This window comes from Fusarium tjaetaba (genome assembly GCF_013396195.1).
Source record: "Fusarium tjaetaba strain NRRL 66243 chromosome Unknown NRRL66243_c0000041, whole genome shotgun sequence".
NCBI classification, from domain to species: Eukaryota; Fungi; Ascomycota; class Sordariomycetes; order Hypocreales; family Nectriaceae; genus Fusarium; species Fusarium tjaetaba.
The window spans coordinates 292,136-317,417 of NW_023501237.1; the positions used below are offsets into that span (position 1 = coordinate 292,136).

At 48.9% G+C, this 25,282-nt stretch overlaps 10 protein-coding genes across 10 annotated transcripts; 2 read left to right on the forward strand and 8 right to left on the reverse strand.

Moving 5' to 3' along the window:
* Positions 1-3,061: 3,061 nt before the first annotated feature.
* FTJAE_2330 (lipase esterase) lies at positions 3,062-4,024 on the reverse strand (the record flags this gene model as incomplete). Its single annotated transcript, XM_037348514.1, has 1 exon — positions 3,062-4,024. The coding sequence occupies one exon, from the start codon at positions 4,022-4,024 to the stop codon at positions 3,062-3,064; it is 963 nt and encodes a 320-aa protein (XP_037210582.1).
* Positions 4,025-5,639: 1,615 nt separating this feature from the next.
* FTJAE_2331 (glutamyl-tRNA(gln) amidotransferase subunit A) lies at positions 5,640-7,617 on the reverse strand (the record flags this gene model as incomplete). Its single annotated transcript, XM_037348515.1, has 6 exons — positions 5,640-5,767; positions 5,814-6,198; positions 6,256-6,405; positions 6,661-6,779; positions 6,835-7,011; positions 7,389-7,617. 6 exons carry the CDS (start codon positions 7,615-7,617, stop codon positions 5,640-5,642), a joined length of 1,188 nt encoding a protein of 395 aa, XP_037210583.1.
* Positions 7,618-9,217: 1,600 nt separating this feature from the next.
* Positions 9,218-9,918, forward strand: FTJAE_2332 (uncharacterized protein; the record flags this gene model as incomplete). The annotated part of the gene is made up of 3 exons (XM_037348516.1): positions 9,218-9,401; positions 9,453-9,769; positions 9,820-9,918. The coding sequence occupies 3 exons, from the start codon at positions 9,218-9,220 to the stop codon at positions 9,916-9,918; spliced, it is 600 nt and encodes a 199-aa protein (XP_037210584.1).
* A 511-nt stretch (positions 9,919-10,429) lies between these two features.
* Positions 10,430-11,122, reverse strand: FTJAE_2333 (glutathione S-transferase; the record flags this gene model as incomplete). Its single annotated transcript, XM_037348517.1, has 1 exon — positions 10,430-11,122. One exon carries the CDS (start codon positions 11,120-11,122, stop codon positions 10,430-10,432), a length of 693 nt encoding a protein of 230 aa, XP_037210585.1.
* A 338-nt stretch (positions 11,123-11,460) lies between these two features.
* Positions 11,461-12,144, reverse strand: FTJAE_2334 (40S ribosomal s10 protein; the record flags this gene model as incomplete). The annotated part of the gene is made up of 1 exon (XM_037348518.1): positions 11,461-12,144. The coding sequence occupies one exon, from the start codon at positions 12,142-12,144 to the stop codon at positions 11,461-11,463; it is 684 nt and encodes a 227-aa protein (XP_037210586.1).
* A 700-nt stretch (positions 12,145-12,844) lies between these two features.
* FTJAE_2335 (uncharacterized protein) lies at positions 12,845-13,424 on the reverse strand (the record flags this gene model as incomplete). Its single annotated transcript, XM_037348519.1, has 2 exons — positions 12,845-12,996; positions 13,040-13,424. The coding sequence occupies 2 exons, from the start codon at positions 13,422-13,424 to the stop codon at positions 12,845-12,847; spliced, it is 537 nt and encodes a 178-aa protein (XP_037210587.1).
* Positions 13,425-14,910: 1,486 nt separating this feature from the next.
* Positions 14,911-16,210, forward strand: FTJAE_2336 (uncharacterized protein; the record flags this gene model as incomplete). Its single annotated transcript, XM_037348520.1, has 2 exons — positions 14,911-15,440; positions 15,493-16,210. The coding sequence occupies 2 exons, from the start codon at positions 14,911-14,913 to the stop codon at positions 16,208-16,210; spliced, it is 1,248 nt and encodes a 415-aa protein (XP_037210588.1).
* Positions 16,211-16,410: 200 nt separating this feature from the next.
* FTJAE_2337 (peptide chain release factor 1) lies at positions 16,411-17,652 on the reverse strand (the record flags this gene model as incomplete). Its single annotated transcript, XM_037348521.1, has 1 exon — positions 16,411-17,652. The coding sequence occupies one exon, from the start codon at positions 17,650-17,652 to the stop codon at positions 16,411-16,413; it is 1,242 nt and encodes a 413-aa protein (XP_037210589.1).
* Positions 17,653-19,444: 1,792 nt separating this feature from the next.
* FTJAE_2338 (fusarin C cluster-methyltransferase) lies at positions 19,445-20,560 on the reverse strand (the record flags this gene model as incomplete). Its single annotated transcript, XM_037348522.1, has 2 exons — positions 19,445-20,321; positions 20,370-20,560. 2 exons carry the CDS (start codon positions 20,558-20,560, stop codon positions 19,445-19,447), a joined length of 1,068 nt encoding a protein of 355 aa, XP_037210590.1.
* Positions 20,561-20,959: 399 nt separating this feature from the next.
* Positions 20,960-25,004, reverse strand: FTJAE_2339 (fusarin C cluster-oxidoreductase; the record flags this gene model as incomplete). Its single annotated transcript, XM_037348523.1, has 11 exons — positions 20,960-22,256; positions 22,308-22,408; positions 22,458-22,544; positions 23,222-23,249; positions 23,316-23,538; positions 23,600-23,973; positions 24,021-24,236; positions 24,291-24,348; positions 24,460-24,561; positions 24,614-24,668; positions 24,723-25,004. The coding sequence occupies 11 exons, from the start codon at positions 25,002-25,004 to the stop codon at positions 20,960-20,962; spliced, it is 2,823 nt and encodes a 940-aa protein (XP_037210591.1).
* Between the last annotated feature and the right edge of the window lie 278 nt (positions 25,005-25,282).

The window sequence follows — 25,282 nt, forward strand, 5'->3', positions numbered from 1 at the left end:
ATTGTTTGTCGTCGCATGATCAAGGTCGTGAAAGCCCAAACAAGCCCTCGCCCGGCCAAGGCTTGTAAGCAAGAACATACATACCTTACATATCATATTATTGCTGTCGTTGCCGCTACCGCTACCGCTGCCACGGCCGTCGCAGAACTTGTTTTGCTTTCACCAAAAAAAAAAACCATCCCTATCATGAGCAAGATGGAGCCGCTGCCGCCCCTATTTAATACTTGGCAACGGTCAACATCATTAAAGACCCTTTGAATATGTCCATCGCAGCTATGGCTCCCGCTTGCCATCCTTATAAGACTGGTCTAAATATTGAGGGAGCCCATTGAACCTCGCAGCGGGAACGGCCTTTTTTTGACCGACGCTCTCCGCTCACGATGTTCTCACAGCACTAGCAATGACAGCGTTTTTGCCCTCATGAATTTTTCTTAATCTGACTATAGCTAACAGGGAGGCACCTTTCTTGTTAGTTTTGTGCGTTTGATGGAACCCATCCACATTTACGTACCCATCCATACCTGGGCTGTTCCTCTCCCCAACTTCTGTTGATAGGTTTACCTTATATTGACCTCTCAATTGTACTTGTTCCAGCTACATTTATCCTGTTGGCCCAAAGCATTACTGAACTTTTAGCGCAAGACTTGGACGACCTCCTCCACCACTTCCATCAAACAGACCACATCTAGTATAGCCATGTTCTCTCCTTTGCTGTCTTTACCCATCATGATGCAGTGAACCCCATTAAATCCCGGCTGCCGCAGGCACTCGCGGATCGATTGCCATCTCTTGGTACAAAGTGAGTTGCCCTGATTAGTCAATCAAATCTGGAACTCGATTCTCTGATGAAGGGTTCCTACTTTGCCACTGCCACGGGACTTTTGCCAGTGAGGAAGATTTTTCCAGATACTCACTCACATTTGCTGTCTCGCTCATTCAGTCACCGCCCCAAAACCTGAGTCCTCGATCTGAGTTCATGCCCTGCCCGGCCCTGTCCTCCCCTCTTGGCTAACAATACATAAAAGTATCGAATTCTTAAACGCAACAACAGCCGATGCATACCCTGATTAAGCCTTCGCTGTTCCTCCCGACTTGACTTCGCGCTAGACTCCGAAAAGCCGTGGCATGGTCTCAGAGTCGGATCCAAGGACAACATCTATACCACTGGGGCCATAACGTTTGCCTCCTCTCTAGTTTATGGTGATTTCCATGGCATCAAGTCCCAGAATGCCCACGCCATTCAGCAATTGCTAGATCCAAGCGCTGTCATTGAAAGCGAGATGGGCACGGGCCAGTTCGCTGACGCTGAGGATCCCACCGTTGACTTTGTTGACGTTGTTGCTCCCCGAAACCCTCGCGGTGACGCTATCAGGTCCCCAGGTGGGAGCAGCCATGGCCCATGCTACAGTCGGTGCCCACGATTGGATCGACTTTACAATTCACACCCACAGTAGGCCTCGGCAGAAATTCTCACTCGATTGATTTTGCTGAAATGAAGCAGCTGGTGGAAGTGTAAGACGGCCGGCTGCTAGCCAGCTGGTCTAAGCCTCAGGCCCTCAAAGGAAGCTTTGAGTGTCGGGGGAACTCTTGTTATCCATAGGTAAGCCTCGGCGGAAAGATATTGAGCCTGAGGAGACTGGTGTACCATGCCTGCTTCGGCATTAGTGATATCGATGCTATTATTGTCCCCTTAAGGAACCTCGGCGTCCTTCATATTATCTCCTACCACCTTTACCCCGACAAGACAAAAACAACCTTAGATAAACCCCTGACCTCAATTACCCTAGCCACCTATTACCCTTCAGGGAAGGTAGAGTTCAAAAGATTTAGGACAAAGCACTTGACGCACTCAGGAAGTCCCGGGTGTGACGAGATGTAATGTGGATTTCTATCAACCGTAGAAGATGTCCCACCCTAACTCCGAAACCATTATAGTATACTTCAAGGAAGCATTCTAAGATAGTGCCGTACCAGGCCAATAGATAGGGCAATCTATTTTCAAAAATAAGTACCAAGCCAAGTTTAGGTGTCCACTCTATGTCAACCCACTGCCCAGATTTCACTGGAAACTTGGCAGCAACACGACTGAATAAACTTCTAAAGACTACAGTCCAAGCGCCAAGAGCTCCAGCCTTTATCGAGGGTATATTTGACGAAAGTACCATCTTGGCTACGTCGTTCAAGCTTGGGGAGCCCGATCGTCGAGACGAATACAGAGCAGAGTGAGTTCTACTCAGCTACCAGATCACACTGATGCTTCGACGCATTCTACTATCATTCCACGCTCCTCCTTAAGGTCAAGGTGGACAAATGAGGACGAATTTGGCTGGTGATTAAGGCTGGTCTATCAGACACCCCTGGCTGGTCAGCCTGACATTATTTCCCCCGTGAGTCAACTGCCAATCCTCTCATCCTTGAGGCAGCGGGAAGATAGCTATGGAGTTATTGCTTCACTCGTGAGCCTGTAATTATCTGCCGATAGCTATTATTAGCAGAAGCTAACTTTGCTAGGAATGGACGTGCGCATTATTGGCATCACGGCGACTTTGCTGAAGGAACTTGGCGTTCCCCAGACTATGCCCACGGGCCGGACCTCATTCATTTTCGACTGATATCTCGGCGGGGCCCAAGATGAAACTGCGAAGGTGAGTACTCTGAAGAACGATGTACAGACACCACTCGGTCGTTGTTTCTCGATACTATTTCTCCTCGAATCCAAGGATTTAAGGGTTCAAATCACTCTGTCTCAATAATGAGATAAAAATAGTGGAGTGGGGAAATACAGGTAGAGAAGTCGACACTAGTGGGAACAAAGGAAAATTCCAAAAACATATAATTCGCAATGCCGAGTAGGCGCTTATTGTATTAATCTTAGATAAACCCCACTGATTGGGAATCCATGGGACCATCACAACACTGAAGCACCCGAGATACAAAACCAACAATCTTCACCCGCCTTCAGCTACTGTGGCTCGGGGACTCAAAGTCTGAGACGGGGCCGCTTGTGCGACCTCTCCCTTTCCCATCCGCGTGCTTCAAGGATGCCGTATTAGGGACAGACTTAAAAGTCTGTCATGGCTCTCCGCCTGTTCTCCAAAGCCCTTTTCGAGACTTCGATATTAGGCGCGATCAACTCAAACGCATGAGGCACGCCAGGATAAACATGTAGCTCAACAGGAACGTTCTGCGCGAGCAGTCTCGCAGCATATGTGACGACCTCATCGCGGAATATGTCAAGATCCCCGGTATCAAGATAAGTCGGTGGTAAATTGGCTGTATTTGTTGCACGAGCAGGGGCCGCGTATTGCGAAACAGCGGCATCTGGTTTCCCTGCGTGGTCTCCAAGAAGTCCTGTCCACCCTACCCGATTCTCTGCTGCCGACCAAGTAGCGAAGGGCTTCAAGCCCTCATTCTCTACCAGATTGCGGTCGTCGAGCATGGGGTAGATTAGAATCTGCTTGGCTAGAGGAGGCTGTAGATCTTGGTCACGGGCGATTAAACCCACGCCTGCAGCAACACCTCCACCTCCACTATAGCCAAGTAGAGCGATTCTTGCCGGGTCCACGTTGAAATCACCTGCTCTATTCTGTAGCCAGAGCAAAGCAGCATAGCCATGTTGAGCAGGGATGGGGCCCTTGACTTTAGGAGCAAGCCGATAATTGACACTGAAGACAGGGATAGAAGTTTCCACAACTAGTTCTGATAATATCTTTGCTCCCGATTCGGCTGAGCCCATTATCATGCCTCCTCCGTGAAAGTGAAGAAGAGCTGGTCCAGGGCTCGATCGGGAGTCTCTTTTTCTAAAGCTGACGACTGTAATAGTATGGCCATCGGAAGTATCGATTGGGTGGGTGATCTGCTCCACACCGGGATGAGCTACCGGTTTCGGAATAAAGGCTTCCATGGACGCTTCGCGTCTTCTGGTAGAGCCCTCGATATCATCTAAAGATAGAGGCTCAAGCTTGAACATTTTCGCAAATGCATCGTGGACGGCCTGAAACTCAGGGTCGTATTTAAGAGTCATTTTCAGATTCCGAGCGGTGTGGTTATTAGATAAGGCAGGTTTTTCTTAGCCAGTGACTTTCAAGTGCGATAATTTTCGACCTTTTGGGGCTCAGAGGGGATTAAATAGTTTAGAAAGGTTACCGAGGTTCCTTAATTGTTAACCTGATCTTGACTAGTACCATGGTATATCACCAACATGACCCGAACCGAACCGGTGTTATCTTCACTCATACTTATCGACCACCCAATGAATGGTCTCTCGCTTTAATTTAAGTATACTTGTTAGAGCTATAACTGTTTCTGTTTGCAATATCTTCAACAAGACACTTCCCCCAGCCGCTGCAACTGTCATTTTATCAATATGCCCGAACTAGCAGAGACCGTTGAAGACTTGAAGTCTATACATAGTCTTACTTCTATGCCTTACTTTTTTGCATTACTTTTAGGCCTCTCGATTTCAGGCCCTTAATCTGATGTATAGGATTTCCTAATATGCCTTAGTCAAGGCTGATCTCTTCTACCTGTACTCCAGACGTTGGATCTATCCCGAGATAGCATAGGCTAAACCATCACCTTAACCCCGCAATACCGGATTAGTAACGTTATCAACCATTCCCCTTTCACATCGTCAAGATCCGACGACAACTGATCAATGTTTGCGCAATTTGAACTCTACTCAGGAGGCTGGGTTCATGCAGAAAAGCGTGTGACGCATCGCCGGTCCCCAGGCGGTTGCATCCCATGTAAGACCACAGTCTCATCACCGTGGCGAAATCACTGACTCTGCTCTTGGCCGAAGTCAACGCAAGAAATGCAATGAATGCCGTCCAACGTGCGGTAGCTGTTCGAGCCGTAGAGTGGCTTGTAGTTGGCGCAGAAATGATGAGCGACGCAGCCAGAAGCTCTTTGCCCGAGCCGGAGGGAGGAGTTTGAGTCCTCAGCTAGATAAAGGCTGTCATGGCAATACCAGCGAACCTGGCACGCCGAGTACCCTCGGTGAGGAGTTGGTCTTACGAAACGGGAACCGCCTTTCTTCCCCGATACACATCGGCAACACAGGGGCCTTCAACGAATGCTTCCAAGGCCTACCCTCATGCTCAATGACAGGACTCCTCGAGGTCCTCGACCAAGCAACATCGAGGCTAGACCAAGGCCGAGACTTCTCAATGCTAGTTCAAGGTTTTGAATCCTTGGTTAATTCCCGCAGCATGCTTCATGCCTGGCTCGCGTGTTCGGCTATCATTATTTCGCAGCTTCAACCAAGCTGGCGTATTCACGCCCTGCAGCAACATAGTGATGCATTGGAGCAGCTTCGGTTAAGTACGTGGAGTATGGAAAGTCTTACGTAGGATTCTAGTATCGCGACTGTTCTTTTACTGCATGTATTTGAGGTAGGCACACGGCTTCCATAAAACAGGGTCCTTCTGACTGAACAATGTATAGAGATTCGAAAACTCAACTTGTGTGAGTATTGGGTTATAATGGCGTCGAGATAAAAATAATAACAATTGAAAACTTGTTCTTCACTATTGTTGAAGTCGGTTTCCATTTGAAAAGAGGTTGTAGAGCAGGTCTTACATACTTATAGTGAGAATATACACTATGCTATAAAAAGTCTGGTATAAATATTCCTTTTAGGATATCGCCCCATTTCTAATCACACGGCCTACTTCCTCGGCGATACTCATAACTCTCTCCTCGGTAAGTCGTCTCCCAATAATCTGAACGGCCACTGGCGCGCCATGGTATGCATCCGGATCATCTGGGAGGTGTAAGCTTTGAAACTACGAATGTGCCTGTGATCTCACATTCGGCCTGAACTATCTGGTCTAGCTCAGTGAGTGGCTTAAACTGCTTGTTCTGATGGTCAATAGCCTTGTCAGCAAACGTAACGGGAACAACGACGCTGGTGAAATCGAGGACGTTGATAGCTGTCGCATAACCATAGTATTTGAACTGGTTGTGCCGGATAGCAGCGGTAGGAGTAATAGGGGCAATAATAGCATCTAGCTGTCTGCCATTCTTCTCTTCAAACTCTCGAATCTTAGTCAGATATTCTGATTGGTAGTTCCATTTCTGGAGCTGGGCGTCCCAAAGCTCGTTGAGGTTCATCTTGGGCAGATCTGGCTTGACAAGATCGGATATATTCGGGATCGCCGGCTCTCCCGAAGCATTGAGAGTTGAAAAGATATCCTAAAGGCAGAGGCAATGAGCGGCTGTTACGGCTAGACGCCTGAGAAGCAGACTCACAACTCCTCCGTCGGAAGCGTAAATAGTGTTGGCCAAGTCATGGGCATGCGAGTGCCTGTAAGGTTCCCACGGAAGAACTGTATGGCCAGCTTCGCTAAGTTTATCGACAACCGTTTGGATAGCTCGCAAGATGGGAGGGTGGGGGAGAACCTATTGACGTAAGCAAACCACGTTACGGTCAAAGAAAGACAGAGAACAGAGGGGGTATAGACTTGCATTCCCGTCACACGAATAGTAACCCAGAGTTAATCCGCAAGATGAGATCTTAGTCTTAATGGCATCTTCCTCGTCCTGTCGCCAAGGCATCGGAATGACTTTAGAATCGAAAGACCATGGCTCTTGGCTAAGAACAGAGGTAACAAAAAGCCGCATGTCAGCAACGGAATGGCAGATTGGTCCGCAAACGCTGTGGATTGTTTCCTGGCCTTCCATGCTGTTTGCCATCTTGCCGTACGGAAGTCTTCCATGGCTAGGTTTCAAGCCGTAAAGGAAATTGAAGGCAGCAGGAACTCGGATAGAGCCACCTGAGGTTCAATTAGCAACCGACTCTCTTCCAGAATAAGCGAGACATCGGCCTACCAATATCGGTGCCTACACCAATCACACCGCCGCGAAACCCGACGATGGCGCCTTCACCACCAGAGCTGCCTCCACAAGACCAGTTCTTATTTCGCGGGTTCACGGTGCGGCCGATGATATTATTGACGGTCTCGCACACCATCAAACTCTGAGGCACTGAGGTTTTGACATAGAGAACTGCGCCAGCGTTAAGAAGCATGGTTGTTAGGACGGAGTCTTCTGTCTCTTTCTTGCCGATCCACGATACATAGCCCATGGTAGTTTCCAGCCCCTGTAATCGTCAGCAGTGGCCTTGGAGGGATTGTGTAAATATCTTTTACGGGCTTGCCTTAACGCGGAGTTGGTCCTTGATAGAGATCGGCAAACCGTGCAAGGGACCTGTTGGCTTTTTGTGCTCGGCGAGGTACTCATCTAGATACTGAGCTCGGGCCAGTGCTACCTCTGGGAAGAACTCATGAAGGCAGTTTGTCTAAATATCTTAGAAGAGACATCTTAATGAGGGATGGTAGGGAGCAATCGACTTGCCAGCTGATGAGCCAACGCAGCTCTCTTACAGAACGCGGTGGTGACGGCAACTGAGGTCAGCTTGCCGGCAGCTAAATCTTGGACTAGCTCCGTGGCTGGTGATTCGGTGATGACAAGCTCTTCTGAAGTGAGGATCCCGCTCTCCTTGGGAAATGACATGACCGAATTATCGGTGGGAAAGTTCTTGATGCGCCATTCCTGAGGGATAGTAGCCTCAAGTTCCCCCTTCTTCTTTGCCGCAAGAGACTTCCAGTCCATAGTGGATTTTTAAGAGTTATTCGAACTTAGGTATGCATTAGAAAATTGGACCGGTTGAGAGATAGAAGGTTGAGAGAAAAAAGGCCTATAGCATTCTATAATACGGAAGATAATCCTTATAATACCCCGCAAGCTAACTTATTCCCACGTGGGGCTTAGTACTGAGGGATTAAATTTACTAACAAATCCCTTATCTAATGCTACCTTGTAAATACTTTTCCGCTTTTCCGGAGGCTCCAAGGTCGCCACTCCAGAGTCTCCATTTACAAAGATTCCATGATTTCATAGATGCTAAGTGCGGGAAAGATAAGTTTAATATATACTTCAGTAAGCACACTACCTAAGCTATACAAACTACAGCCCGCAGCGGTCAGAAAGGGCAACTAAGATACGGTAACCACAAGGTTTGTGGCAGTATGCCACAGACAGATCTATCTGCTTTGGAGGATAGTTAGAGTAGGTTCGAGGTTACTGTTTGATTGCGACATTCTGATGAGGGAGGTAATTGGTGAATGCGCACAATAATTGTCGGTGTCTGGGCTGGGAAGGGAAAGAAGTGACTATGGTATTTCTCTTTTTGGGGGTTTCCCGCCATTTTCTCGACTTGAGACTCCTCGTTGACGACGTCTAGCTACAACCATATGCTGAAGGGCTGAAAGCTGTGCCTTGTGGACCACCCTCTACATGATAGATTCTACCTCTTGGTGGCACTGATGATTCCACAGTCAAGCCATTCAGGGAAATCCCAAATTCACAACGCAGAACCTCAACTCGAATACGTATAATTATGATCTCTGTCGAAGCCTGAAGCTTGCAGTGCTTCCAGCACCCCATCCCTCAGTACGGGATCTAATGGTGTGTCAGCTTGATCGCAGCTGTGTGGTGGCAGTGGGATGTTCTGATTCGCCACGTTCGGGTCGCGTAATCACAGCCTGCTTTTCAATGTTGTATTTTCAACCCTCAGTGCAGCACCTGAACGGAAGGCTGTAGTCTGGTGGCCTCGGTTAGACAAAAGGCTGAAGCATCTCACGCTCAAAATGTCTCAATAGTTTGGCAGTTGCACTTTTGGGTCCGCTTTCGGGCCTCCTTTGGTCTCAGCCTTTCGACTGTATCTACGGCGAAGCTTTGGTAGCCTTCTTGCATGCTTGTAATTATGAAAAGGCGGTAATACGGAACTAGCTTATCCGATGGCGAAAGTATAAAATGTATTATTTCTCGCTTTATACGCGCGTATCTTCGGAATCAACCATTGTCGGGTCCTTTCTGACACCGAAAGCGAAAGCGAACTGTTTTCCTTGTAAGCCACGGCTTGGCGAAACCAGCTCAGTATGTATCTAACGCCAATAACTACCACCGGGGCAAGGGATAGTCAATGCAAGAACAGCAACACTAAACTCTGGCTCGTATGAGACAAGCTTAAATCAGTTAGGGCCTAGGCATATCCCGATCCCGAAGCGGTACTTGACAGTGCTCCCGAGTCCGACACATGTGAAGCTCACCGCTGAGGAAGCTATAAAATCCATGTATTCCCAAGTAATATGGGACAGTGAAAACAACCACATACATCCAACACACATCTCTTCTCCAAACCTCAGCAATAATGCCTATCTTCGTTATCACCGTCCCCGAGATTCCTTCCGAGAGCCAGGATCGCTTCCTCGAAGCCTGGCCTACTCTGAAAGAGGACCTCAAGTCTCAGCCTGCCGTCGCTGGAGTATCAGCCGGACCTGTCGTGGCGGAGAACGGTGCTGCCTTCACCGGCTTCAAGTTTGTCCAGACCATGGGTAGGTGCAGAAGAAAGACCTACAAGTTGTGTTGATGCTGAACATGGGCAGCTTTCAAGACGGCACAAGATTTCGAAAACTTCCAATCTTCTGCTTGGGCTCAGGAGCACAAGGCTAGGTACAACGAGCGTGTGGGCGGCGAGCCTGTGGCTGGCAAGTTTGAGGTCCCTGACTTTCCAGCCAACGCGTCGGCCAAAGCCTTCACCCAGTTTACGACGGTTCTTCTTGACGATCGGGAGAAACGAGTGGAGCTACGCAAGGCCTGGACCGATCTTGCATCCGCACTTGGGTTGGAGACTTGGGGCGGCATCAGTATTGGAGATGGGCCTTCTGTTGGCTTGGGTATGATCGGTTGGGATAGTCTCGAGGTAAGTTCGGTCAATACCCAGACACAGCCATGATGCTAATTAAAGTGCAGGAAGCCAAGGCCGCTTATGGGGATCCTAAGGCCGCAGAGGCGTATGCTCAGTATAAAGCCCTTGGACAGATCAAGAGCACCATGGTCAAGCTTGAGTAAGCTTGGCACACAGTCTACAGTGTTAGTCGAAATAGACAAGTTGCAGAGTTCAATAGAGATAGGATGTATAGACTTTTAAGTTTGGTTATTTCGGAATATATAGGACTCGCTGGCCTTGGGTTGACTGTTGCAGCTGCGCTTACAATGGCTTATGTTGTTGACTGCTATAGGGAGGTCGATGGTGAAGCTATCACGACTGTTGTCTTGATCAGAAACATCATTGGCTGTGCAATAACATTTGGCATTCAGCCTTGGATTGACAGCATGGGTGTGCAGGATACTTTTATTCTGGTCTGTTTTCTGTCTTTCATTATCACTGTATTTGCGGGTGAGTTTATCATCTGGGGGAAAAGGTTTCGTCTTCTCACCAAGATGGCATATCTAAGCTTCTCTGGAACTTCCTCTGGGGAAAACTAAACATCGGGAAACTTATTCACAAAAGGGCTTGGGTTTCTTCATTACTTAGTTTTTTATTCTACCCAAGGCCCTTTTTCAATGCTTAATCAATACGTTACTCCTTGGTCAAGTCCTTCAGAATCTTTCGGCCTCTCACACAATCATCCTCGTGACCAGGCTCCCTGCTCGTCTCCTCAATACCACCCTGAATCCACGCCTGCACAGCCTCATGCTCAAATAACCGATCCGCATACTCCTTCGCCGCGCCATCCAGCTCAATACCAAAAGTCTTGACCCTCGAAGCAATAGGAGCATACATAGCATCCACAATCGTAAACTTATCACCCGCCAACCACGGTCCACCAAACTTGTCCAACCCCTCTTTGAAAAGCTCGTTGAAGCGGTTGATGTCCTTCTGCAGCGCTTCACTCGGTGTTCCAAGCTCAATCCTCAAGCCAACGTTCATAGAGCACTCATCGCGAATGGCGTCAAAGCTAGAGTGCATTTCCGCAGCGGCGCTACGAGCAAAAGCACGTGCTGCTGCGTCGGTCGGCCAAGCAGCGGGGTATTTCTCTGCGATGTACTCGCAGATAGCTAGCGAGTCCCAAATAACAATTGATGTTTCTCCATCATGAAGACAGGGGACTTTTCCAGTTGGTGAAAAAGTGAGAAAGTCGGGTTGACGACGACCAGGTTTGAAGAGGTTCAGTTTCTCGTCGAAGGGGATGTCGAGGGCTTTGAGGATAACCCAGGGTCGCATTGACCAAGAGGAATAGCGCTTGTTGCCGATGAACAGTGAGTAAGTCATTTTAATCTAATTTGTGGATGATTTGACGAGAGTATCGTGAGGTTGGAGATGGTTTTATGGTGTTGAGAAAATGCCCCACTGGGCGCTCTAGTGACTCATTAGTACGCCCTTTGTGTACTCCCTACCGAGTACAGGATTTGTAATCACATTTGAGTTACAGGTCTCTATCACTAATGAAGCAGGTGAGTTAATTATTTATGTTATTTATTATATCATTAAAGATTTCCCTCGATACATTTTATACCGAGGTAAGATGCCATATTTCTTCGTTTATGTACCAATAAAAACAATGTTCCATCCTTGCAAGGATGCCGATCCTTTTCGTATTTGGAATTAACTTAGACAGTGTGCTTGGGCGGCGCATAGGCTGGCACAGGTTCTTTTCGTCGAAGCATAGCGTCCCAGAGTGCAAGGCCAGTCTCAGCAAGGTGGATGATGAAGAAGGGGATAAGGTTGTACTGCCAGCCTCGCATGAGACGCAAGTGATGTTCGATGTCGTTTCTCTCATTTGAGTTGGTGAGGTCGAGTTTCAAGAATGCAGAGAACCAATTCTGCGGTGTCCACGACTGAAGGGGATATTTCTCATCATCGTCAAGACCCGCCGCAACACCAGGGTTGATACGTTGTCCGTTATGATTATTCGTAACAACAAAGGTATAAATAAGAGCCGTGAGGATGAGCAGTAAACTGAGTACGTTGAATACCAGCCAAGTGTTATAAAAGAATCGACTGAATTTTCCGGGGTTTTGTCTGTTGCGAAGAATCAAAGCGATGATTCCTCCGCAGCCGATGAGGACGAATGCTGTTCCTGCTGCGCCGTTGCTGGTGTGGCCCTGATCAACGATCAAGTTTGCAGGCTCGCCTTTGAGATTATGTCGTGTACCGCGGTACTCGAAGGAAAAGGTTCCGCTGGCGTTGCCGTGTAACCAACCGACCATGCTGGAGATGAAGGAGAGTTCGATGATGGAGACTACCATGAGAAGCCCGAGGGCGACGTACAGCAACGGTCGTACGAAAGCCATGATTTCTTAATAAACCAGATTCTCTGAGAAATAAAAGAAAGAAGAGAATAAACACTGAATACTTTTTTTTTTTTTTCATTTGGTCTTGGATGGGAGATTATTTAAACTGCCGCGATGCCGAGCTCAGCCCTACTAGTGCTGACATCTTCTCATCCCATCTCCACAGCGCGTTGAATGTAATCAGCGCAGATGCATGTTTTTACTGGTCAGCCCTGCAGTGGCTTGGCTTACGGGATAACGTAAATAGTTGTAAGCGTGGAGGTGCAGGATGCATTACACCGCCACTGATGCAGACATGAGGGTGTTGGTGGTCCTGTAAGTATACTCGTGAGGCTTGGCTGTAGCGCTTCTTTATTTTAGTTAAACTATCGATAGTTTGCTGAATAGCTCCGACCCTGAGACTTGTTTATCCAATCAGCTTTTGTTTAGGGGATTTTATGGGTTTGTTCCGGCTTACTTGGAGTTGTCATGGACCCCAAATTGTGAGATGGAAGTGGGCTCGGTGATTGCGAAAGGATGGGTGGTATTCCGCTTATGTTGACGTGGCCACCACTGGACTCTTTGTAGCAATCTTTCCAGTTGATCTTTGTTTTTGCTTAGTGAGACGGGGTCAGCACTGTAGTCGATGTTATATTCTCAACCCTCATGATCGCCCAAGCCTGCTTTCAGACAAGGAGTTTGCATCTATTGATAGTACCCGTCAACTCGGCTGCTGCTCTTGGCGAGTTTTCGGCTTCTCAGCTGGAATCAACACCGTCGGGCCAAAATCTTGCTCGAGGCCAGTATCTACGTTAACTCCATGCCTCGCTTTGTCAACTTCCTCACTCGTGGCGAAGCGATATGACCGTTGTTCTACATCGTCAGCTAAAATCACATTTTGTACGTGTGCACTTACCACAAACACTGAACCTATCACCCTGCACCAAAAACGCAGCGATGCCTCGATGCGTGACGACCATGATATTCTTATAGCCCCCAGTCCTAGCAACATCCCTCAACCGTCGCCTCACTCTCTCGGCTCGTACCGTCGCATCATCCGGGGTATGCGGCGCAAAGTCCCACTTCTCAGGACAAGCTGAAAAGTCAAGGTTTGGAAACTTGTTTGCTAATTCTTTGCGCGAAACTCCCTTGTTGCAGGTTGCGTCGTGGGCTTCGCGCAGGTCGGGCCATACTTGGACGGGGGTTTTTGTGCTGTGGAGGAGATATCGGAAGACGATGTACATTGTTTGTATGGTTCGTGTCATGGGTGATACGATTATTAGATCGGGCTGGGTTTTCATGGTTTGTTGGATGGTACGGGCTTGAGTCGTGCCTAGGTCTGTTAGGGGAGGGTCACGGTGGGGATAGCCTCTCTCGACGCTGGGCTGTCAGCTGGGTGAGGGATGAGATGGAGGGTCATTTACTTGTGTAGAGCTTGCCCATGGCGTAGAATGTGGATCGTTGTCATTTTTGTGTGGTTATTTGATATGCATGCGATGTTGCTCATAAAGATGGCTGCGATGGCTCTGTGAGATGAGTGAGTGAGGGGTCTTGGAGTTTCACAAAGACGTCACGGTGTTAGCGCGCTGAGCTGAGCTTAAATTGAGGCCTTGAAACTTTTGCTTTGTGAAAAGGCTGCCTGACCGTAAACCTTTTTTCTTGCCAGAAACTCTATTCCTGAAAGAGACGAGTTAACATTATGTTGCATAAAGTTTATAGTGACAAACCTCTCTCACTTTAACTTCCAGCCTCTCTGTTGATACGTACTAGGTAGGCTAACTACGACATCTTTAAAAGTAAGCAATGAACAGAAATGGTTACCATCAACAACGTTATACGAGACTGGCTTGCGTGATAATTTGATACCTCACAACTGGATGAACAAACGATACTCACTTTACTAGGCACTTTGTCAGTGCTGTATTGCTGACAGAACTCTTTTTCGCAATAAATGCGATGTTGTCCCTACAGGGTAAGCAGACATACGAATTATTTTATATGATGGTACTGTGCTCCGTAGATAATGTTGTAATTGCCTTGCATGTTCTAAAAGTCGATGAAAACAGTGAAACGCTCCCTGCTAAATGGCCTGCTAAGCCTGTCACGGTATCGCACACCCGTCCGAGTATCATTCCATGTCTAAAGTGAAGTTCGGTACCCTTTACGCGTATAGCTCCATAACAACGTCCCCAATTCCGCTGTAACACGCTTAAACCTGTAACAACAGATCAAACGATCATCTTGAATTCGGCCCTTATTCCTGTCAATTAAAATCACGAAACCGATCCTTCTATGCGCGTCTTGCCAAGAATGGTGGTTTATTCCGGTTTTCGCTGGAGGTGGTTTAGCGGATCTTCCCTTTGAACCCTTACCCATGCGCCCGCAAGGCCCTGGATCTTTTATTTTTCCTTCTATTCCAAAAGCAATTCCCGCCCAATCCACATTCGGCACCAGGGGTTCAACTTCCAGCGATACACCCATCACCACCATTTTTTACTCGACAGTAACTGATGCGCACGACGATCCGATATTGAGATTCACGAGAACGATAATCGAAGCGAAAAAAGAAGCGGCGCTGAGCGCCATAGACGTAGCGAGGCGAAACACCGCTCAAACGACCCCCGCGTGGATTCACTGCGACGCTTGCGGCTCTGGGCGAAAACGACAGCTGTTGGCTCCTTCGACTGCCGATCACCACACACCCCTCGCCCTCCTTTAACGCACGGCTAGACTCAACCACGAACGCAACCATACCTTACCCCCCAGGGCCAGATTCCTCTCCAAAACATGCCTCCCAAAACCCCAAACAACACGGGCACGCCCATCTTCTCAACATCCATCTTCTCCTCCAACGCCGCCTCCCGCCCTACCACGCGCGACGGCCACGCCGTCGACCCTCTAAACACAAGCAGCAGCATCCTCCCCAAAGACCGCAAAGCCTCGTTCTCGCGCAAGGCATCGCTGTCGAGCAGGCGCGGGAGTTCGTTTGGGAACGGGCCTAACGCTTTTGTCACGGATGCTACGGCGCCTCCTGCGCTGCCGGATTACGCTCTCTCTGCTGCCGCAAAGGTAGCGCCTAGACCAGACGGTGTGGAGAGTGCAGCGGCGCCGGTGGAGGTTCAGATGCTGAGTCGCAGTGCAACGGGTTCGACGACCCTTCATGGGGGCATCGTGCCGAATACGCCGATTGGGATAATGCCGAATGGGGCGGTTGGGACGGCCGGGATGTGGCAGCAGAATGAGGCGGGGATAATGCATCATCATGTTACGGAGCTTGCGAATAAGCGCATCGCGACGTTGGAGTATCTGCGGAAGGCGTATGTTTGACATTGAGCGAAGTCATTTGGGTGGGTGCTAACGGTGATATAGACATGAAGGTCGGATTTATTGGTTCAAGACATATCTCTTCGAAAAGACGGACCTCACTCGCATGCCATCCCTCGACGCTCGGAAACTCGGCCGCAAAGCAACGAACCATCTCCTCCTCGGCCTCTCCCTCCCGACAATCATCGACCTGTACTCCTCAACCTCGATCGAATTCCTCCGAAGCCTAAACTCCCTCCTCTCCGAATTCGACTCCTTCCAACAACTCCACGGCGAATCATCAACCGCTGCATCGCTCACCCGCGCGCGTCTGCCAAGCATGTTCCGTCGTCCAGGCGGTAAATCTCGTCGCTCGACATCAGCAGCTGACATGCACCCCATGGTCGACGAGATGGCTTCTCTCCCTGCAGCTGGTGGCCCTGCACCGTCAGTGATGAACTTTGCAGCTGCTGAGACAGATCTCCTACCCGGAGAAGAGTATACTTTTCTGCTCACGCCTTCGTTACCGTTTGATCCTGATTACTTTGAGACGTTTGCGACGCTGTGCGATGTGTTGATCGATTGCTACACGAGATTTCTGGCGTTGGTACCTTCACCTAGAGAGTGTTCTGCACCTGTCGCCGAACTCTTCACGAAAGCGGATTCACGCGTGCGCAAGATAATCGTGCAGGGCATAGTACGGGATTTCGAGGAGCAGAGTCGAAGTCATGTTAAGACGGAGGTGGCTAGTATCGGAAAGGTTGTCCTTGGGGGATTAATGTGAAATGGACTTAAATGCATGGAGTTAGCTGGGAGCGCGGTATCCTCATCGGATGCGGGCTGGAGTTTGGTTCGGTTCTTGATACGTATAATGGCACGAAGATATGAAGCGTCGGATATCGTCATCTATTCAGCAGGTTTGGGTTCCCTACAGCGGGTTCTGTACATGGTAATACAATGTCTATGCTACAGTGTTGTACACATCTATTTCTTGCCATTGAGCTTCTCTTTGGCTTCTTCTTCGGCCATGAGGAGTTCAATATCCTTGTTCACAAGCCAGTCTTTTGCGCCATCCATGATTCGATCTAGCTTTTCACCGCCCTCGAGAACATTCGGTAGGTCGTGCACGTCAACGCCTGCGCGATGATCGGTACATCGGTCCTGGTTGTAATTGTATGTGCGAATCTTGTCACCTCGTGTGATCTGTGTCTTGGAGAGCACGCTGTTCCTCAGATTTGACGCTTCCTCTTCACGAGCTTCTCGTCGCTGATCAGCAATTCGCGAACGAAGCAATTTCCACGCCTCCTCCCGATTCCGCTGCTGCGACCGATGATCCTGCATCGACACAGTAGTACCCGTAGGCAAATGCGTCATCCTTATAGCAGACTCCGTCTTATTAACGTGTTGCCCCCCCGCACCTCTCGCCCGCATCGTCTCAATCTTGACCTCCTGCGGATTAACGTAGAAATCACTCTCCGGATCGTCAAAGTCGATGTTTGCAGCGCCGTTCTCGGGGAACGAGGGGAGTACCCAGACTGCCACGGCGCTGGTGTGCACGCGGCCTTTTGTCTCGGTGCTGGGGATGCGTTGCACGCGGTGCATGCCTGCTTCGCTACGGAAGATGTCGAATGCGCCTTGGTCGTGGACTTCGAGGATGGCTTCTTGGAGGGGGTTTTCGCCGGCGGATGAGGAGGAGTCTCCTGCGGTATCGGCGAATTCGTACTTTACTACTGTGTGGCGATAACCACGGCGCATGCACAGCGCTTTGTACATCTTGAACAAAGTATCCATAAAGTACCGTCCTTCAAGACCGCCTGGCCCAGGGCGGAATTCCAGCATGCATGGGAAATCGGCGAAGGGGTGGCGGGGCGTTAAGCTGGCGGAGAGTCTGCGGGCGAGGGATTCGAGCTTTCCTGTCTCGGAGGAGAGTTCATCGCGGGCTATGGCAGCGAGATCGGCGTCTTGGTCGGGGTCATCGAGCATGGAGGTTAACTCGGCGACGGAGGCTTGAGAGGTCTGCCATGCTTTCAGCGCTTCAGCCACGCGGGATAATTCGCCGACGCGTTTCGCTATGGAGGAGTCGAAGGAGTTGTTGAGGGTCTTTTGGAGGTCGTCGTGTTCGTTTGTGAGGGATTGGGCGCGCTGGAGGAGGGCGGGTGCGAGCAGTGGTGAGGCATCTGTGATGGTTAGCGGGGAGAGAGGAAGATTGAGAGGGGGGCGAACCATTGGTTGCGAAGCGCACGAATTGGCGCATGTGAGAGCGTGTTAACGCTCTTGTGCAGGTTCGGCATATCCATGGTGTTGCGGACATGCTGAGGAGAGGTGGTGATGTTGGTTTTAGGAATTTGGTGGTGGTGAAATTTTAGAGGCATTCATTGGATGCCGGGATCGAGCGGGCATACAATTGTGCGGAGTTCAACACAACACCACATGACGAAGACGCTTCAATTTTTTGCCCATAAAAACAATAAATATTCTGATACTATGAAATTGTAACTTTTATCTAGTCTGATATTTACTCATTAGGATCATCAGCAGTACATAAAATTGCTTTGCTATGCCCCATCGATACTCTCTAAATGTCCTCTATGTTCCCCTCATTGGCACTGGTAGTCACAACCCCAAGTATATGTTCGTCAGGCGCAAGAAGCATACGATGGGTAAGTTCCCAACATAAGCCGGAGGCTCGCATGTATGGATAGTTACAGCCAACAACGAATTGGCTATAGCCAAACATAAAAAACGTCTGTTTCGAGTGCGGAGCCAAGGTTACCCACAGTGGCCTTTGAGCGCATGCCGCATACGGATGGCAGCACACGAGTTGGCGAACACGTTGTCGTGAATTTTAACACTGGCTGAACTGGATAGAGCAACAAGTAAACTTCCGTCACGTCTCACATCTTGCCTAAATGCCCAGGCTTCATGGACAAACGGCTTTGTCGCCACCATAATACCATGCGCCATTGTGAAGGGGAAGGGATACTTGCGCACTTCAAGAACATCCCTCTTTGTTTCAGCCTTGTCGACATTTTGGAATAAGGTTTCCCAGCGAGGTTCAGAAGGCTCGTCTAAGGCTGCAGTTCCTCGTGACTCAGTTCAATCGACCATCTAGTGATGGCTAACACAGAGGGAGGACCAAAGCCGACGTTTATGGCGTGGGGATACGATCCTGCAGGAGGTGCCATACAGCCGGAGGCGTCACCCTATCTTGATCATAGACAGAGCATAGTGTTTCGTCTTCGAACTTTGGATGAAATGATCCAAGATATCCGTCTTTCACTGATCGGCAGCATCCGTCAAAGGAGGCTCGAAAAAGTCATCGCTCATGGGAGGTTGGTTTGTGAGCGACCTTTGAGACGGTGCGGCCCTCAGACATCAGGATCTCTGCAGGTATATCGTCCAAGCGATCCTGAGAATGGAACCCATTGGGGTTATGAGGCTGGTGGTCTGCCGACAAGATATTGTCTGCACTGTTGGCCTCGAGTGATTCGACGCAAAGGATGGTTGAATTATGTGTTCTTCCGACCTATCCTTCCAAGCTCCTCTTCTCGCCTAGGAAATACCCCCCTTGAAGGTCAATAGTAATCTTAACTGCCGACTTCTCAGACAAGCAGATATGTTGAGAAACGTCAGTCATTAGATCGGCGGATGGGTCCATGTCGCCAACATGCCGGCAGACGTTAGTTTCAGTGACCCAACCTGCATTGGTGGCTGCCTTTCAGCCTAAGCAGACGATAGTGTAAGCATCTGGGGTGAGAAGCTGAGAAGCAAGTATGCTGATACTGGAAAGTAGAGATAAACAAGCTGGGTTAGGCCCTTTCTGCACCACATTGTGATGAGTAGAAGAACCCCTCGTCTCCGGACTGGGCTTTCATTGCCGCATGGATCCATGGTGCGTTGTCCTTAGTTAATAAATCTTGATATCACTTGTTTATGGAACTATCAAGCCTGCCGCTGAACTCAATTTGATTCTTCTACGTTGATCTAAGTTGACTGAATCCGTATCTAGACGTCTTACTTAAAGCCTCTCTAGTCGGGTGTAAACAAAGGAACAAATAACTTTCTCGTCCTTGTGATCACGAATAAAAAGCTCCTTAGTTATAGTAATCCAATCTTGAAGCAGAGTCTCCTCCTCCTCTTTAGTATGACCCCCTTGAGATCCCACCTGAAGAGCCTTGGTAAAATATCCAGAGCAAACAGCCATCATCCAATCGATCACAATTTCTGCATATTTCTGGCTCGTCTCCTGACTGGGGTTCGACTGAATGTTGAGATCATGAAAAGCCGGATGCATAACATCTTCTTCGAAAACATCGTGGACTTTCCAAGTCTGCGTGAACTCGCCCATAACATTTTCCACATCGCTCAGAGTTCGATTGTAGGTAGGCACCCGGAAGGCTTGAGCGACAGATACTGGGATCTTGCCCTGCTGAACCATTTGGATCATGGCGTTGCGACAGGCGTCGACGGGTCCGCTATAATTCTCATATCCAGCAGAGGCCTGACTGACGAAAGATAGAATGAGGGATCCACCAGATACGATTTCTTGAGAGCGAAGCTTCAGAAAGTTTGCGAGATCAAGATGGGCTTGCTGCTGGAGAAGCTTGGACTCATCTTGGCCATCCTCGGTGGGTTGAGGAACATGATCGAGATGATGGAGGGCGGCGAGGGAGAAACCGAGATGTGCAGATTGCGGTGGAACGACGGGTTGATAGAAACTGCGAGGGATCATACTAATGAACAAGGGATGTTGAAGTTGGCTTCCAACTAGTCCATCAGCCCACGTAGTGACGGTTTTGGACAGAGTACAAAAGTCATTTTCCGGGCGGTCACTGAAAAGTAGTTCCAGTGATCGAGCAGGGATAGACTTCAAAATTGCCTCCATAGGTTCCAAACTAGAGGGCTATGAGTACATAGAGCGTAGAATCGAGGTGATAGCTTACGAGTTATTCCCATGAGCTGATCCGTATTCCACGATAGATATTCGAGTAAAATCAGCCTTAGATATGGCCTCAGCCGCAGCCTGGAAAAGCGGCAGGGCTTTGAGCATAGCCTCATGTTGAAGGGCGGCATGTGAGCTGTAAGCACCGTTACCCTGCATGGGGACATTGTTGACATGTGACTTGTCTGCCATTCTGAACAGTGGATAAGAAGGAAGAAAGGTGAGAAGAAAAGTTATACGTTGAACGCAATCAAGGAGGGGGCTCGGGGATTATATACTTGCACGCTCCCCAAGTCTGGTTAAAACGGACTAGCTCCATTAGATTACTAACATTGGCTACATCTACCTCAGAGCGAATATGAGATGCAAGAATTACATGGACGTATGGTAAGCACCTAAGAAGAGGAAGCCTCCATTATCTGACCATGCTGCGTGATCAGTCGGTTCTCCCGCCTTACAATAGTCATTGTTTAGTGCTCATCTTCTCTCAGCGTCTATCGCTCCGCGACCTCACTCGCAAGAAGATGAATACCTCACTCAGTAGCCTCCTTGGATCTCTAAGACTTCTTTACTACAGATATTGCTTTGCATTCAAAACCTCTTCTTCACCCGAACCTTGTAAGAGTCCGCCTCTAGTTGCTGCGCAATGCGGAACACGGTCGTTTCATCCTGACCCGGGACATATTCGAAAGTGAATTTGCGCAGAAGAGTTGTCAGTGAAATATGCATCTCCTGAAAAGCAAAGTTCTTTCCTACACAGATTCTGCTCCCGGCAGAGAAAGGCCAGTAAGGCATGGCGGAGGTCTGGTTCTGAGAGTAGATCTCGAGCCATCTCTCGGGTATGTACTTCTCGGGCTGCTCCCAGATGCTGCCATCAAGATGAGCTTCTTGAGTGTTGGGGAAAACAGTAGTCCCTCTGGGAATCTTGTAGCCAAGAAGAACCTCTTGCTTGGATGCCTCGCGCGGACTTCCAGTCGCCTGCCCAGGAATCAGACGCATAGTCTCGTCGATGCAGGCTTGGAGATAGGTCATGCCAGTTTGAGAGTAAGCACACTCGGTAGCCCGGTCGGGCTCACTTGGAGGATACCACTTGTCAACCTCTGCAATGAGCTTCTTCATCTTTTCGGGGTGCTTCAGAAGCTGGATGACTGTGAAGAGTTCTGCGTTTGCAGTTGTCTCACTTCCTGCGGCCAGCAGAATTACACTCTCATCTTGGACATCCGAGGTGCGGAACTCGGAGCCGGGAGAGTCGTCACAGACATCGACAAGATGCTGGAGAAGGTCTTGATGCTTGACAGCTCCAGACTCCCTGCGGCGCTTATCAACAATGTCGAATGTAAACTTCTCGATGTAGGGATCTCGCTTGGGTAGAAAAGGGATGTATTTGATCCAGCCGATGAGTTGCATCACGGCAGAGATCTTCATACCAGCTTTCAAGCGAGATGGGAGAGGGTGACTTCCATTCTCGACAACGTGAAAGCTACCACCAAAGGTAGTAACTCCAATGGTGTCAATAGCCAAACCGTGGATAAAGTGCTGAAGATTAATAACAGTACTCTTGGAGGGGTTGTCGCAAAGCTTGTTGAGATGGGCAACACCAGCATCAACACAAGATTTCATGAGAGGCTCCAGACTACGGATATAGCGGATACCAAACATGGAAGATAGCATGCGCTTGCGCCTAGAGTAGGCCTTCTTCTCAGTAAAAGCGAGTAGTGTTGGACGATGGAAATCTTGTCTGAAGTTCCCGTAGATGGCTTCGGACTTGACCCAGTCCTCGCTCTGGATGATACGCTTGATTTCCTTAGAGTCACCGATAGATATCATCCCGGGAGCAAGAACCACAATAGGTCCATATTTGCGATGCAGAGCACGAGCAAACCGATGGCTGAGAGAAATGTCAGAACCAATGTTGGGACACAAGATTCGGCTTACATACCTTTTCCCCTTGAATGTGGCAATCTCCAGCGGCCAAGGGCTGAACTTGTTGATGAGAGGGCCAGGGATTGATGTGACGGGAGAAAACAGATTTCGAAGGAACTTAGTTTGGTTAGGACAAGATGTAATGCCTGGAAAGATGATGACTTACATCAAAAACTCTTGGTACAATGATAAATAAGACGATGAAAGCGCCGAAACCTTTGGTGACTGTCAAGCTCTTCAACACCTCAGACACCTGATTTACCAAAGAATCTGATTTTAGACTCGAGAGGTATTGAAGTGGCTTAGACTCCATGACGAAAGAAGTGTTGTAGTGTATGTTGGTCTCCAACCAAAGAGATAATGAGGATTACAATTAGTGACTGGAGAAGCAGGCACACTATAAACTGCCGTGAACAACATCAACCAGTTGAGTGAAGTGACTTGGAGCTTGTCACCAAGACGGCTTTGCAAAGACCCCCGAGGATAACAGAAGCCCACCGTCTCACAGTCAGCATCGGTAGGTCCCGGAACGGATAATGGCTTGACTGACACTTGCATTGATGAGCCCATGGGGCAGGTCAGGCCATATCTCCATAGTATGACGCAAAGCCATCTAGAGGAAGTTACATGCAAACTAAAAACCGCGTATGCTAAGCAATTCATGGAAGTTACGGCAGGATTTACGCCTGCGGCACTGCTGTCTTGGTTGCTATGTGGGTAAAGGACTTTTACGAATGCACATGTATGGGTAGGATTTGCAACGGCTAGATGAAATAAGTAAGCTGATCAGTGCGCCGTGGTCAGAGATGCATGTCGGCGTAATCCTTCAAAGCTGCATAATGCATCCATACCAGGAACCAAATATCAAGGTGTTGCATTCTGGCGTAACATTCTAACTAGTGCAGGCAGGGGTAGATTGAAAAAGCGTACCCCTAGCTGCAAATCTTGGGGGGTGATTCTATCTCACTTGTACACATACGTAGACTTTGTCTGACAGAACGCCAACAACCCCGGCAGCCCATACTCAACACCCAATCCACTCTGCTTATGCCCCCCAAACGGCACATGAGGATCCGGCTGAGGCGGGCCGTTGATGTAGACATTCCCGGCTTCCAGCTTAGCGGCTACGCGCTTGGCCGCTGAAATGTCACCGCTCCACACACTCGCGGCTAGTCCAGTGTCGCTATTATTGGCCAAAGATATGGCTTCGTCGACGGATGAAAACTTGATGCATGACACGACGGGGCCTATGGGAGCGTGTAAGTTGATGCAAAAAAATGACTCGAGTCATCACTTCAGGCCACGTACCAAAGTTTTCCTGTTGCACGACATGTGCATCCAATGGCGGGTTCTTGATAATAGTGGGCTGAATGAAGAATCCTTCGGCAGCCTCCGTCTTACCCAGCGATAGCAGCTCATAGCCGGCAGCGTTTGCGTCAGCGAGAGCTCGCTTGAGCCCATCAAGCTGCATCTCGTTCTGGATCGGTTCAATGCTGGAAGCTAGATCCTTTGAGGCTTCTGCGAGCTGAGCCACGACTTCATCGAAGATGTTTTGGTGGATGTACATGCGGCGTGTGGCAATGCAGACTTGACCAGCGTTGAACCATAGACCTGCTGCTAATTGGGGAACAACAGCTTTGAGGTTGACATCTGGCAGGATAATGGAGGCATTATTGCCAGCGCTGTGCCACCAAGTCAGCAGTGAACGTTGCCATTCAGATACACTTACGTTTCGAGGGTAATTCTCTTCATTGTATCAGCTGCATCTCTGAGGATCTGTTTTCCAGTAGTAGTGGACCCCGTAAAAGTGATCTTCTGAATTCGAGGATGCTTGACCAGCATAGGGCCCAAATCATCGTGACCATGAAGTACCTGAAGAACTGACGGAGGGAATACTTGCTGAGCTAGTTCTCCAAGCTTCAAACTCGAGTATGGAGTGAAGGGGCTATATCAAGTCAGTGAGAAATAGGGAGAATAGCATAGCTGCGAGTTGACGCACGATGGTTTGAGGATGACGCAGTTTCCCGTAGCCAAAGCAGGTGCAATCTTTCCCAAAGCTTCTCGATATTAGCTTGATACTCTTTGTAAAGTGTAGTGGTATTACCGAGCATCAAGGGAACTGTCAAGAGTCAACAAGAAATTCATTACTGTTCAGGGAGACACCGTACAGTTCCAAGGGCAGATGGCGGCAACAACTCCAAGAGGCTCCTGAGTAACGATGGATGTTTTCTTGTCGTCCTCTATAATTTCTTCTGGAATTTCGTATTTTGCTGTACCAGTCAGCATCGTATACACCGACCGAGATGGCCTGTTGAAACAAACACGGATATCGTAGCCATTGCGCAGCGAAATACACTTCTATTGCTGCATTCCCAGCCTAGCTTCTGTATCAGCGTGTAACTGTTCTCTTCGGTGAAAATATGCATCTCACTGTTCTTCCGCACTCAGTCGCGATCAATTGGCAGAATTCGTTAGCGCGGGCAAGATAGAGATCAGCGAACTTCTCCAGCAGCTCCGTGCGCTGCTTGTAGGTATTTTGAGACCACGCGGGAAATGCTTCTTGTGCAGAGCGAACAGCTTCTTCAACGTCATTTGCGGTAGCGACGGGGGCAGGCCATAGAGGGGAACGATCGAGCGGGTTTACGCCCGAGGTGGTTTCCTTAGCATAGCGAGGCTGGCCTGCAATGATATTGTAGAAAGTATCGAAATTCATAATTAAAGATGCTCTTGGAGTAAGGATATGTTGTGAACAAGTAGGGCGAAGAGGGAGTTTGAGACTGATGGGACGCCTGGAATTTATAGCGCGATAAGCCCTGTAGCGGAGAATGTTCAGCGCTTTGAACCACTGAAGAATTACAAACTCGACTCCAATTTTAGCGACGTAGTGGCCCTGTCATCACGCAGGGCTCAGACGCGGGATACACAACTGTAAACATAATTTTATTAACAACGCAGGGCAGTAGTGACATTAGATTTAATAGATAAAAGGAT